Raw genomic sequence first — 12,381 nt, forward strand, 5'->3', positions numbered from 1 at the left:
GATAGTTCATCGGCATACGGGACATAAAGACAGGAATATCCTCGGATGCTCATTCTGATGGGGATGCACATGTTTCTCGATACAAATGAGATGTAATGAGATTGCGGCGACCTGTTCAATGTCTTCTATCTTCATGTACAGTACAATAATCGTCCAGATGCCGCCATCGGTGGTATGCCCAGTCCCCGTCTACCCATTGGCCCATCACCTCCTAGTTCTTGCCAAACCACGTCTTGTGTCCGAGAACCATGCGGCTCATCATGTACATCGACCCTATATTGTACGTCAGGAAAGGCTCGGATCTTCGATTGCTGCGCCACGGAATTGGATAAAAGCTTACCAGCCAAGCCACCGAAGAGGATGGTGTAGTATGGGTAGAGAAGGATCTTGCTTCTTGCGGTCTGTATGACGAATTAGTTCCAAGTTCAAATATTTGTCTTTGCTGCCGAGCAAACGGGTGGCGGAAGACGTGGGCAGCATCATACCTGGTTCCATTGGCGGACACCATTCTTTTGGCCCTCCTGGAACAGGCGCTGGTAGTAAGGGACGCGATTCTCACGGTTGACGAAGCTGTCGGCAAAGATTGATTAGCATTCTATTCGGATAGTTCTGGACCGGGTGCGGAGCCATTGGAAGGCCAACGTGGTGCTTGAGGGCTGCAGGTTTGCGCATAGTGTGTACACAACTTTTGACTTACCCTGCCATTGTGTCTTGTTGTGAATTGAAGCGCTGAAGAGAGATTGAGTTGTTGCAATGCGATGCGTGGGCTGATGAGTAGTGAAGTTCCGAGGACATCGGAGGACCTAGGTTGGGATGACTAAGCGGGATTTGCTTGGCGATCAAATACATACATACCAATACATACATAAATTCTTGGTGACTAGGGTAGCAGTATGATAGCTCCAGAGAAACACAGTGGCGATGGCATCTGTAATGCTATATCATGCTACTAGGCTAACGGTTATGAAATAGTATGCGCCCAGCGCTTCAAAGGCTTCTTTCAAGGCCTTCGTCGCTGGATTTATTGCGGCTCATCGTCGATGGCCCGCCGTGCATGAAAAGTCAATCGCTGAGGCCACGACGAACCTCAACTTACAGCTCGACATCGAAAGCCAAACCTTTAAATAAACTATCTGTAATGCCCTTGGATAGTAGCGATGCCCGACTGGAAATATCGAATAGGAAAGGAGAGAGGCCGTACACATCTTGTACTCGCCAGAAGGATGGACAGTTACCCAGTATCCAACCTGAAGTCCAAAACAATACTTTTACCAAGCGGGGTATAAACGAAGCCGAACCTATACCAAAACTGTCCGATTTAGACTTGAAATCCGTTGTTGACGAGCTGAAGAAACGTCAATTGAACACTTCAACCGCAAGGTCTTCCGGAAATGCGGTTGGGCAAGAGAGCACGGAGCGGCTGTGGACTTATGTGGAGTGCGGACTGCATCAGGCTGGCAATGAAGCCGTGCGAGATATATGGGAGCATATCAGGTCGCCAGGCCTGCATCTACCTGTGCAGGGCCCGTCCGCAATGAGCAAAGGCGGCCTGGCGGACAATATCTGGGTGCCTATCGTCGAACTTGGGTTTAAAGAACCCGAAACATTGAGCAGTATATGTCAATATGCCAATGAAATGTACGACACGTCTGGGGCACGGTGGTTAAAGCTTTACTTTTATGTTATTCAACATATGCTTCTAAATCATCGTGGCTCGGAGGCCGTTCACTGGCACGAAAAATTGTCGCGTCGTCACCGCCCTGGACCAGCGACCTTCCAGCGTCTGATGCGAAATGTCATTATTTCCAAGGAGGGAGACCACAAGGCCCTGAAAAAGATTTATATTCGGAATCCATACCAGTCAATATACTCGAAAATCGTCCCTATTTTGCTTCAGAATCAAGAATTTGATAAAGCTTTCGATTGGCACATGTTTCTACAGCACCATCGCGATTTACCTCTCAATGCGGACGTTGTTCAGCCGCTAATACAATATTTTTCTATATTCGACCCAAAGACGGCAAAGGGGATCTCAAGTGGCCTCACAGTTTCTGGTAGTAGCTTGGCTCCCGGAACAACGACAGAAGGAGACGAGGATAAGTCCAACTCTCGAGAGGACGTGCTGAGCATAATGAGTGGCGAGGCCCCGGGCTCTGTAATAAAGGGATCGCAAGCCGACCTGTGGGTTGCCCGTTGGTTTGCAACGAAATGGGTGACGTTAGACATCGCCATCAATACCGCACACGCTCTTAAAGTCGAATATATTGGACCACTTGCACTGCAGGCGATTGCACTCCGTGAGCCAGTAGCTGCAGATATCACAAGCAGAATAGGCCAGCTGGAACAGCGCGGTATCGGTGTTGGCCAATCGACATATTCAAAGGCGCTGACATCATTCGCAAAGCGAGGCCAGCAAGGCCTTTTGGAAGCCCTATTAGAAAGTGACCAGCACCCACTGTCTTTCGATGACCGAGTTCTGCAGGAAAAATTGTTGACGGCCTATGCAAAGGCCGGCTATTGGCGTCAACACCAACTTATCTTGGCTGTGCAACTTGCCAGTGCCATTGATCCGGTGATGGAACAATACAACATGCAGCTCCGTAACCATGCAACACAGCGGGACCAAGCTGCAATAGTCAAGGTGCTGGAAACCATGCGCATGAACCGAATCGCAGTAGAAATTGCAACAATACGCTTTATCCTCCGAGCTATACTTCGTCCCCGAACCCGTGGCCATGGGCCAGACAACTCAGTACCCGGATATGTGGAACAGGATATTGGCCTGGCCATCTCAATTCTGAAGAACATTATGGAGTACAATAGATTCGTCCCTATAACGGTATGGCGCGAGGTGACACGGAGACTGGGCATGTTGGGTCGAATGAATGACCTCCATGGCCTCAGCCTGTGGCTCGTCGACCAGTACGGCCCCGACAATAATGGACACACGCGGATATTAGGTACCAGCCCGACACTTCCTGCCCGTCAGCCTCAGCTCTCAACCGGCCACCCACTGCATCCTCTTCGCCTATTATTCTCGGACGTTAGGCAGCGCTCAATTGTGGAATGGGGCTTCATCTGGGGCCTGATGTCCTATGCAACGTCAGTGGATTCTAGTCCTGGAATCATAGCGGCAACTACTGCCGAAGAACAGAAGAACCTTGCTTTGGAGCAGATGACACAAGGAATCCGTTTCGTGAAAGAGCTGCAGAAACGTGGTGTTTACATCAAAGAAAGTAGTGTCCGCCGTGCGGTACGGGTGCGTCTTGTTATCCTGTATGGCCGCAAAGAATCTGTCCAGCAGCATAATCGCAAGTGGCGCTCCTACAATCCGTTGAGCCTTGAGGAAGTCGTGAAAGGGGCAGAAGTAGCCTGGGGTAATCCGCTATTCCCGAGTGTCGAGGCTGTACGCCTTCTGATTGAGAATGGCGGGAAGCAAGCAAAACCTCCACCGCGGGCGCGGGGACCTGTGACAGGCATTGCTGGCAGTTCTGTAAATGTAGATTTAGATGTTGGCAGGAGATATGGTAGACAGGCAGTTTAATGATACCCCTTTTTAATATCCTACACTATACATTCTGATATATGCTGGTTCATGTGCTTCATAACTAGAATTTGCGGTGGATTTCACATGGCAGAAACAAACGTCAATGCAACAGGTCATTGCAATCACTCAGGGAAATCTCTAGCAACAGGTGAAATGCCTGTTTGCAGGTTTTCAAGGTATCAATAACTGTAGCTTGCATGTCTTCCGCCTGTTATGCCGTGCTATTTATCGCAAGATCAGGTAAAACGACCACCAACGAGCAGCAACAACCAAACAATCAGAAACCAATTATGCTTCTGGAAGTCGTTCTGCCCCGCACCTAGAAGCAATTCTGCTGCCTGCAGAGTAGCGCGATATCTCATACATACGCCGACGCGCCATTTCCATGTGTTATGCCTCTATGACCGTTTTTGCTGCAATCCGGCGAGCCCACCATATCCCCATTCGTTATCCGTAATTGTACGCCGGTCGCTAATGTAAAAACCTTCAAAAACTGCGCCAAGAGCCATCCGCGAATAGCGGAATTCGTTACGTCGTCCAAGTTCGTACCCAGATCTAAACATCGGTATCATTCATCTCATTTCCGCTGGGGCCACAAATATCCGATACGGGATCCAATACTTCAGACGAGCTGAATGCGTCCTCGGAATTCTCCCATTCTATCTCTTTTTAGCCAAAGTCAAATTCTATAAGGTGGTACCAACAAACCTGAAACCTCATCTTCAGCCAGTTCGTCAACTGTCAGCTTCTTCAGCTGCGAAAGCACGCCTAAATATTGCTTAGCAATGTCATGGTATCATTTGGAAGTATGCACTCACTGGTATAATAGTCTTGGAATGGTATTTCGTCAGGGTTCTCGATCGCGTCATCGTAGTATGGCTTGCAAGATTCAATGACAGCCAGGATATTCACGATGTTGGCCTTCACCGCTTCTGCCCTCCGCCTGACGTGTTTCTCATGGAGGTATCGAAGGCATGCAATACCAAGTAGCCGTATGGTAGATGTGATGACTTGAGAATTCGCGTGAGCCTCAACTGAAATATCGTCAGGTAGCTGCGCTCCATGACGGAAGAGTGTTGATTGAAGATAGTCTTCTGTTCCGCGCCGAATTGCTGAGTCGTAATAAGTAAGCAGGCTAGGTGCCCACACTTGAATTTGGTCAACGGCAAAGCGGAAGAATGCACCGTGGTCGATATTTGGGTTTTTGGAGGGAACTTCAAGAAGCTCTTTGAAGAATCGAAGAAAATCTCTACCCTCAGAGTTGTCAATCCCGCGAGCGACGTTGCTGACATGGTAAACCATCTTTTCAATGGCTTCCAGCGAGTCTACAGTGCGGCAATATGTCACAGCAGCAGCAAGAAATGGTGCTGACGACGTTGTGCTGGGCGCCTTGCGAATACCCTGGCGTATTGCATTGAAGACGCTAGTGTAACTATCGTCAAAGTGTTCCAGCAGAAGTCCAATTACTGCCTGTGTCGATCGTGGATTCTGGTTATAGTTCAGCAACTTCTCTGTCAAAATGTTCATATTGCCTCTTGTCCAGTGCTGGATAAGAAGATTATACTCGGGGATACTGAGTGGTAGAAGTGTGTCTTCTTCTGCCAAGGCAAGTCGACTTATACGCTCTGAGACGCGCCCAGCAGCGAGATCGCACGATTTGAGTAAAACCTCCAATAAACCAATGATATTCTCCAACGAGACAGGTCTCGTAACTGGTCTTTTGTGGATAATAGCAAGCATACGCGTGTACTGCGGGTGTGGCGGTAGAGCCGAATCTGCAGTCAAAACTTCGAGTACTTTGAGGAGGAACCCCGCGTCAAGAAGGGAGGCTGTCTCAAAGGTGCCTAGTCCCACAATGCGAATTAGGAGGCCAAAATATTCTGGCCAGGCCTTTATGCTCATGTGGAAACTATCCCAGAACCTCAGTAGTATGCCGACTACCTTGGCGAACAGCCTTGGGCTTTCGATAACTTCAACATCGTCCTCAACTTCACTGCCATATCCACTTAAACCGTAGTCAAATGTGGCATCTTCTTTCACTTTGTTGAGTGCTGCGACAACAGCCAAAGCAATTTCGCTCCGTACCATATGATCTGGGTTTCGCATCAATAGCTGTCTAAATGCTTCTTGGTGGTGTGCCAGCCAATCTAAGAAGTCCTCGCAACAATCAGTGCAGGATTTCAGTCTGTGACATAATGTCAGCATGTACGTGCCGAAATCCGGAAGATCTTTCGCTCGCGCGATGACTTGATCCAGATGAAGCAGGGTAGTTGATAATGCCAATCTGCTTAGACTGTGGTCATCTGGCGAGCGTCCGTGACGAAAATGTTGATCATTATCCATCATTCTTAGCACAAAGTGCGCATGTGACTCGTCGTAAAGGCAGTACTTCCTTAGGAGCATTTCATTTTCGCGAGTTATGTAATTGCTGAAGAGCTGCGGTATTGGCAGTTGGAATGTGCGTTGGTTGGTAGCTATTAGCTCTTGTTGGTGTTCCTCGACGATAGATGACCGCTGGTAGAAAAGCATATATGCACTCCAGCTCTTGTCAAATTGAAATGACCCATTCTCGGGACCACGGTAGTCAAGGCCGCCAAAGCAACTGGCTTCGATACTGTTGGGGTCAAAAGAAGTGACATGATCATCATTGAATTCAACCCATGCTGGATGCTTCCCATGCGATGGTCTCTCTCGAATGTACGAGTAATAGTGGCCAGACTCCGCAGTCCCTGAATGAACAAGTATTCCAACAAGTTCAAACATATCGCTTGGTATTTCCCCATCCATAAGATGCTCCACTTTATACGGACGCATGTCGATCTTATGGGGAAAGCTGAAGTAGTCGTTGATCTTGCCCCGTTGCATGGTACGCAGGTTGAAGTCGAATCTCTTGAGATGGAAAATCAGATTGTCGGGGACGTCTTGTAGGCAGGCCCTTTTTACCGCATTAACATCCCTATCACATGTCGAGCACTTATACTTGTTGTCTCCTTCCATGACTTCGCCATCAACATAGGCCTGAAGGCTTTCCTGAAGCGAACTTTTGCCTTTAATGTCGCATTGTATGGCTGAGAATGGCTCTAGACTCTCCGAAATATGCGGGCATTCCTTGGATTTCACTTGGTGAACCAGCTGCCCACCATAGAAAGACCGAAATAGTAGCTTGTCTTCTGGAGATGATATCTGGCTCTCCCAGCGATCTATGAGTAGATTGTAGAATTCATCCACATCCATCTGGATATTAACATCAATGTTGGTATCATCATATGTGCGAATAGAGAGTGCAAGGCTGGTTGGGTCGATGAATCGTTTGAAGCTATTTTGCATAAATCCGAAGAGCTTTTGAGTCTCAGCGAGCAGTTTCTGATTCGAACTGCCTTCTGACAAGGGGTCCTCTAATAAGGGGACGTTCAGCATGAAGCCTCGGAAAGAGATATTCATGAAAAGTTGGGTGAACAGAGAGTTCAAGTAACATGTGTTCGATAGGTTCTTCAAGCCAACGTATCCAGTCGGCGAGCGCAAATATTTAGACCTATCAAAACCATGCTGGAGATCAAATGCATAGGGAACTGTATTTGGTGAGCTTGGTTCAGAGAGGGCCATAGGTGCACACTTACTGTCATCGTTAGGATCGTACGGCGCGAGACTCTCCATTTGATTCATTATTTCCTTGTACTGTTCAACATCGTCTCTGGTTAAATTTACGATTGCATCCGCGAGATATCTGCGAGTTGTCGAGTTCAAGACTGGTACATTCTCTGGGAATATATCGTCATCTTCCATATCAGAGAGGGGAGGGAACAAGTGTTTATTGAACAGCTGTATGCCCAATTGATTCGAAGGTATCGGATGCTCAGAAGCTTTGGCAAATGATGTACACCAGTACAGGAGATTCGAGAGCCCTCGGGCAATAACATCAATTTCATCTGTGGACCCTACAGTCTCTTGTGCCGTATGTTGGGTTAAAAGTGTGCCCCACTGAAATAGACATGCGTCCAGATCCACGCTGCCAACTGACGACTCGGCGAGGTTTCGAAACACCAGGAGCGCAACAGAGAGAGCCTCTTCGCACTGGTCGGGAAGTGACACTGCGGAGGGAATCATGTCACGAAGAAGAGGCCAGAAAGCTGTAGTGACATCCAGCGTCGAAAGAGCAGACAAACTTGGTGTAAAGGTACACTTGCTCGTCATCTGCTTCATAATACTCTTCCGCAATGAACTTCGGTGATCTTCCAAGAGAAGTTCACTGATGAGTTCGGGAGTAAATGGTGCTGTAATAAAGCTTGTCCAGAAAGACCGGCTATTAAGGGAAGCTTCTAAAATAGCCTCAAAAGCACTGGAGACCATTTGAATGGAGTTCTCCGACGCTTTACTCAAGCGAGCAGACTCCAAGATCTGCAAAAGACACTCCAGGAGAGTTGTTGTCAAACAGTTCGTGACAGTCTCGACTGGAATGGGCTCTCGCAGCAACCGCATGAGACATTCGACAAGTGCTTGGGCAAGGAGGCTTCTGAGGTCCTCATTTGCACAACTATCAAGAACTTCTTGATTTGTAATAGCAGAGACTATCAGACCGAGTGATCTGGACAGGATACGGCTATCGGGCTTTCCCTGTCGCATTCGAGCTTCTAGGGTTTCGCGCAGGGCATAGACTGCATATAAGCATTTGAAAGGCTGCCCAAGGGGGAAAATTTCAGTCCAGGCCGTGGTATCATCCTCAAACGCGGCGAGAAGTTTAGGATAGACCGGAAATTTGACGAGAAAATGATAGATCTCCTTTGAAAGCCTTTCTTCCATCCCAAGATAGTCCCAAAAGGCGTCAAAATGGTTTATGACCTCAACTTCCAGGCTCGTCGTTCTCGATTTTGGGCTCCCGCCTCGTGGTTGCTCATCGTCCTGCCGGGTAACGAGCACTAAGCCTTTTCCAATTTGCAGGTCCTCCAATGTGACTCCTTGGTTACTCGCATTGTCAGAAATCTCCGCGCCCCAATGGTAGAGCTTAAAATTCTTGAATTTGGTCGTTATTTCGACAATAGCAAAAAGCTCCGCCACGGTATTCGATTTGCCAACCTCCAAACCGCTCACAGGGCCATGCTCCTGGCCATCAAATATTTGATATTTGAAATCCAGTGTCTTGCCTTTTACTTCTGTGGAAGGCCCGGGCTCTGTGGGTCTTGGCTTTGGCACCGCAAAGTATGGCTTCAACTGATACGCCCGTAAAAACTCACGAAGAAGGACCAGTGAGCGTGTGAATATCAGTTCTTCTTCGCCAACGGACTGCTCTGTTGAAACGATGGTCATTGGTTCATCGTCACCGGCAGCGACATTGTTGGAACCCTTCAACTTTCCGGCGGCATATGACATTTGCTCCAAACAACGATTAACCAGCCTCAAATGCACAGCATGGGCCCTCGGTCGAGCCATTGATTGAATCATCGGACTATCCACATAGAGCTCAACCAGCATGTTGATAGCTGGGTCTTCAATCGAATTTGGTGGAGCTGTCAAAATCATTCTCCAAAGATGCTCAAGCCCATGGGATCCTGATGCTGTGTCCTCATCCAACAGGTCTCCCTGTACGCCTCGCAACCATGCCCGGATGGCCTCTCTAGTAAAGTCCAAGGATCCGATAGTGTAACATTGAGGCTCAAGTTTTGGCAGGTATTTTTCGAAGCACGTCGCAATGAAGACGTTCCTTGACGACACCTTGGCGGCCGCACTATTCAGTATCTGCCATGCTGTCTCTCTATCCGCTGGGCTTTGCCCTCCTTGCCCAACAAAAGCAGTCCATAGCCGTTCACCGAGATCGGACGTTATGGACCTTGGTTCATTAAGAATGATTGCAAGGAGGAGGTCCCGTCGAGCTTGGCGAGCAGGGCTGTTGAAATTTGGTGATAGCGAGTTCGGTTCTTGGGGGCGATTGGTATATTCAACTTCCTCGATCATTATCTCTGTGAGATCACGCTCTACTGTAAGAATACGCAGATCAGTTCCGAGATTTTGGCTCAGTAGCCCATAGAGTGCACAAATGCTGCCAGAAGCAGTTGGGCTTCTGCTTGCTATGTCTTGGATAGAAGCTAGGTAGATCTTATTCCGGATCCCAGCTTCTGGGCCATGGCGAACAAGTTCGCGGAGCCGGTTCGTTGCCCAATGCTGTACGTCCAGGAGGCCCAGGGGTGCATCTGGACGAGGCATAGATGATTCTCTGATAAGCCGAATGCAGAGTTCATAGGGCGGTGCATCAAGATATTCGGTCTTATCATCCCCAGAAGCTTTCTCAATCAAAAGATCAATTACTCTTTGGCAATGATCTCTCATGGCCGGCGTAAACGCTTCAATTGGTAGAGCGCTTACTTTGTCGCACAGATAGAGCAACTTGTCATAGTCAAGCAGATTGAGCACACTGGCGAGCATTCGGAGGACTGCTTCTACCACTCGTGGATCTTGACTTGTTGTGACTGTTTGCCAAATGGTATCTGTTTCCTTGTTTGTGTAAGACTTCGTTGCCATGAGGAAACCGACAATATTGCCACTTTCGCTGATGAGCTCGGGGTGGGAACCAGTTCCAACTATGTAGTCGACGAGCTTATTCGCCATAATATATTCGGCGAAATGAATGAGGATTGGTTGGCGAGATGAATCCTCCCGTTTATGCTTCGTGTAGAGGCTCAGAAGTTCTGTGCACATAGTCGTCACTCCACATACGCGCAACTGCATCTGGCCACACCCAATAATCTTCTTGAGCATGGAAAACTTCCACTCGGCAGATATGACTATGCCATTGTACTTTGGCGGCATGGTGGGATGCGACCGCAATTGATCGCGGATGGATTCTTCGACGGGAGAGTTCTCCAAGTTCAAGGCTGCAAGATAAACCCGAGAGAGTCCAATTATGTGTACGAGAGCAGCCTCGGCTGTCAACATTGTCGCATGCTTCTCGATAATAGTATCAAGGGCTGGCGCAAGGACTTTGAAGAATTGGTATCCTTGTTTGATAAGTAGCTCGCTATTCTCCATTGGGGACCGGTACGCGGGACCGGCATTGTTGTAATATGATAAACTGGAGGAGATTGCCAGGTCAACGATGCGTGATGGTTCGGTCAAATCTTCGATTCCCTTGGGATATTTGGATATTATCGCCAGGTGCCCTCGAACAAATCGAGTGAGTGCAGGTATACTGCCGACGCCATCGATGAAATGCCTCACCATGCTGCTCACTTCTTCACCCCAGTCGAAGCGGTAGTGTTGTTCCAAGTTTTGGCCAATGTTGAAGTCCCTTTTCTGAAGTAGCCACCCAAAGGCCAAAAGATATGGTTTGGAAACCAGCATAGGTTGCGGGGTCTGGTCGTCAAGCTCCTCCTCGTACTTGGCAAGAGTTCTAACATCCATCGCCACAAAGCGCGCCGTAAGTTCCGCATATTGCGTGAAAAACTCTGATAGAGCCAGCCGGCTGTCGCGACTCTTCTGTAAGAAGTTCCCAAAAAAACTTCTGCAACAAATTAGTTAAGTTCGGCTTTGGAAGGCCTAGAACCTTGCCTTCGTCGGCTAAGAGCCGTGACGATGTCAGGAAACTTATTCCAGAACTCTGTGTGTTTCTCGTAGGACTCAAACCAAGAGACTTCGGAGTCCTTCGTAAGCTGGAGATAGCTAGCCATCCAGTCTCTTAATCTGCAGAACATGTCGTCGCCATCCACGGCGTCTGTGGACGTGTCAGCATCTACCTCACGATATATGAAAGGCTGCCTACCATGTTCGAAGAAGTGTGCAATTTTGCGAACGGTTACCATCACTGGCTCATTTCCACATGCGTATGGGAAGTCCAGGACGGGGTCGCAGTCAAAAAGAAGTTCGTCGTCGTCGTCGATAACGGCCACAGGTGGGCTCTGTCCATATTCGATATCCTCATCCTCCATAATGAGTTCCACCTTTGGGCTTCCCAACGTTGACGAGGAAGAGGAAATAGTCTCTAGAGGGGCAGCAACTCCATCTGAATCCACTTCTATGTCCAGTTGTGGGATTTGATCTGTGCCCGACATTTTCGACGGCGTGGTGGGGGAGAAGGAAGGAGACGATGCCAGGTCGATTGCTTTGTTCGACCTTAGGTTGATTGTAACCTTGCTCGATGTAGGTTCTGGTATGGCTTTATTCGAGTGAGTTCGAGAGGGCGTCCGTGGTTGAGTGAGCCTAGCCTCTATCGATGGGCTGTGTTCCCTGGGAGTCGTAACATAAGTCGATGAAGCCTTGCTAGTATCCGCTGATCTGCTTCGTGATCCGCTCGAGACACGCTGCCTCTTTCTTGCGGAGTATTCGGAATCGTCGAAGGGTTTAGGTCGACTTGAACACGGCTCGGACGATACCGCACGTTCTCGCGACACTTCGATCGCTTCGAGGTCCATCTGGCCGAACCAGAGCACTGATTGGCAAGGTGCTCTGGTACTGTGTGATTAGGCACAGTGACTTCGAAATCACAGACCTGCTTCGGATGTCGTGCTGTGTAGAATCGCCATGTGGAGGGGTTGTGGATAGGCAACGATGGTAATAACAAGCTTTTGGGCGGCGTGGTGCAAACGAATATTAGATAGAAGGTGGTGAATAGAGAGCCCCGCCTTAGCTGTCTGGAAATAGCTGTAGGTGGTGCAGGCACTTGTCGATAAGGTAGACGAGCTCACAAGCGTGTCGGATGGTGGGTGATCAATCGCAAGCTATCCAGCCCACAAAGGTACAGCCACCCCACGTATAATTTAGAGTGCTTGATGTACCGTTATAGTACGACACAACACAACCTCGTACGTCCCAAATATCAACTCTCAAATTCGACGAGCTACAATTCGTTT

At 48.6% G+C, this 12,381-nt stretch overlaps 3 protein-coding genes across 3 annotated transcripts; 1 reads left to right on the forward strand and 2 right to left on the reverse strand.

Moving 5' to 3' along the window:
* Window positions 1-89: 89 nt before the first annotated feature.
* VC83_05856 (uncharacterized protein) lies at window positions 90-827 on the reverse strand. Its single transcript, XM_024469465.1, has 4 exons — window positions 698-827; window positions 486-570; window positions 341-401; window positions 90-273 (listed from the first exon to the last, which is right to left on the reverse strand). Exons 1-4 carry the CDS (start codon window positions 793-795, stop codon window positions 212-214), a joined length of 306 nt encoding a protein of 101 aa, XP_024322520.1. The 5' UTR covers window positions 796-827; the 3' UTR covers window positions 90-211.
* Window positions 828-891: 64 nt separating this feature from the next.
* Window positions 892-3,568, forward strand: VC83_05857 (uncharacterized protein). The gene has a single exon (XM_024469466.1). It carries the CDS (start codon window positions 974-976, stop codon window positions 3,542-3,544), a length of 2,571 nt encoding a protein of 856 aa, XP_024322519.1. The 5' UTR covers window positions 892-973; the 3' UTR covers window positions 3,545-3,568.
* VC83_05858 (uncharacterized protein) lies at window positions 3,553-12,373 on the reverse strand. The gene is made up of 6 exons (XM_024469467.1): window positions 11,295-12,373; window positions 11,084-11,246; window positions 7,165-11,036; window positions 4,366-7,116; window positions 4,256-4,315; window positions 3,553-4,206 (listed from the first exon to the last, which is right to left on the reverse strand). The coding sequence occupies exons 1-6, from the start codon at window positions 11,941-11,943 to the stop codon at window positions 4,103-4,105; spliced, it is 7,599 nt and encodes a 2,532-aa protein (XP_024322392.1). The 5' UTR covers window positions 11,944-12,373; the 3' UTR covers window positions 3,553-4,102.
* Window positions 12,374-12,381: the final 8 nt, after the last annotated feature.

The sequence above is a fragment of the Pseudogymnoascus destructans genome (assembly GCF_001641265.1).
Source record: "Pseudogymnoascus destructans isolate 20631-21 unplaced genomic scaffold scaffold_16, whole genome shotgun sequence".
Taxonomy (NCBI): Eukaryota; Fungi; Ascomycota; class Leotiomycetes; order Thelebolales; family Thelebolaceae; genus Pseudogymnoascus; species Pseudogymnoascus destructans.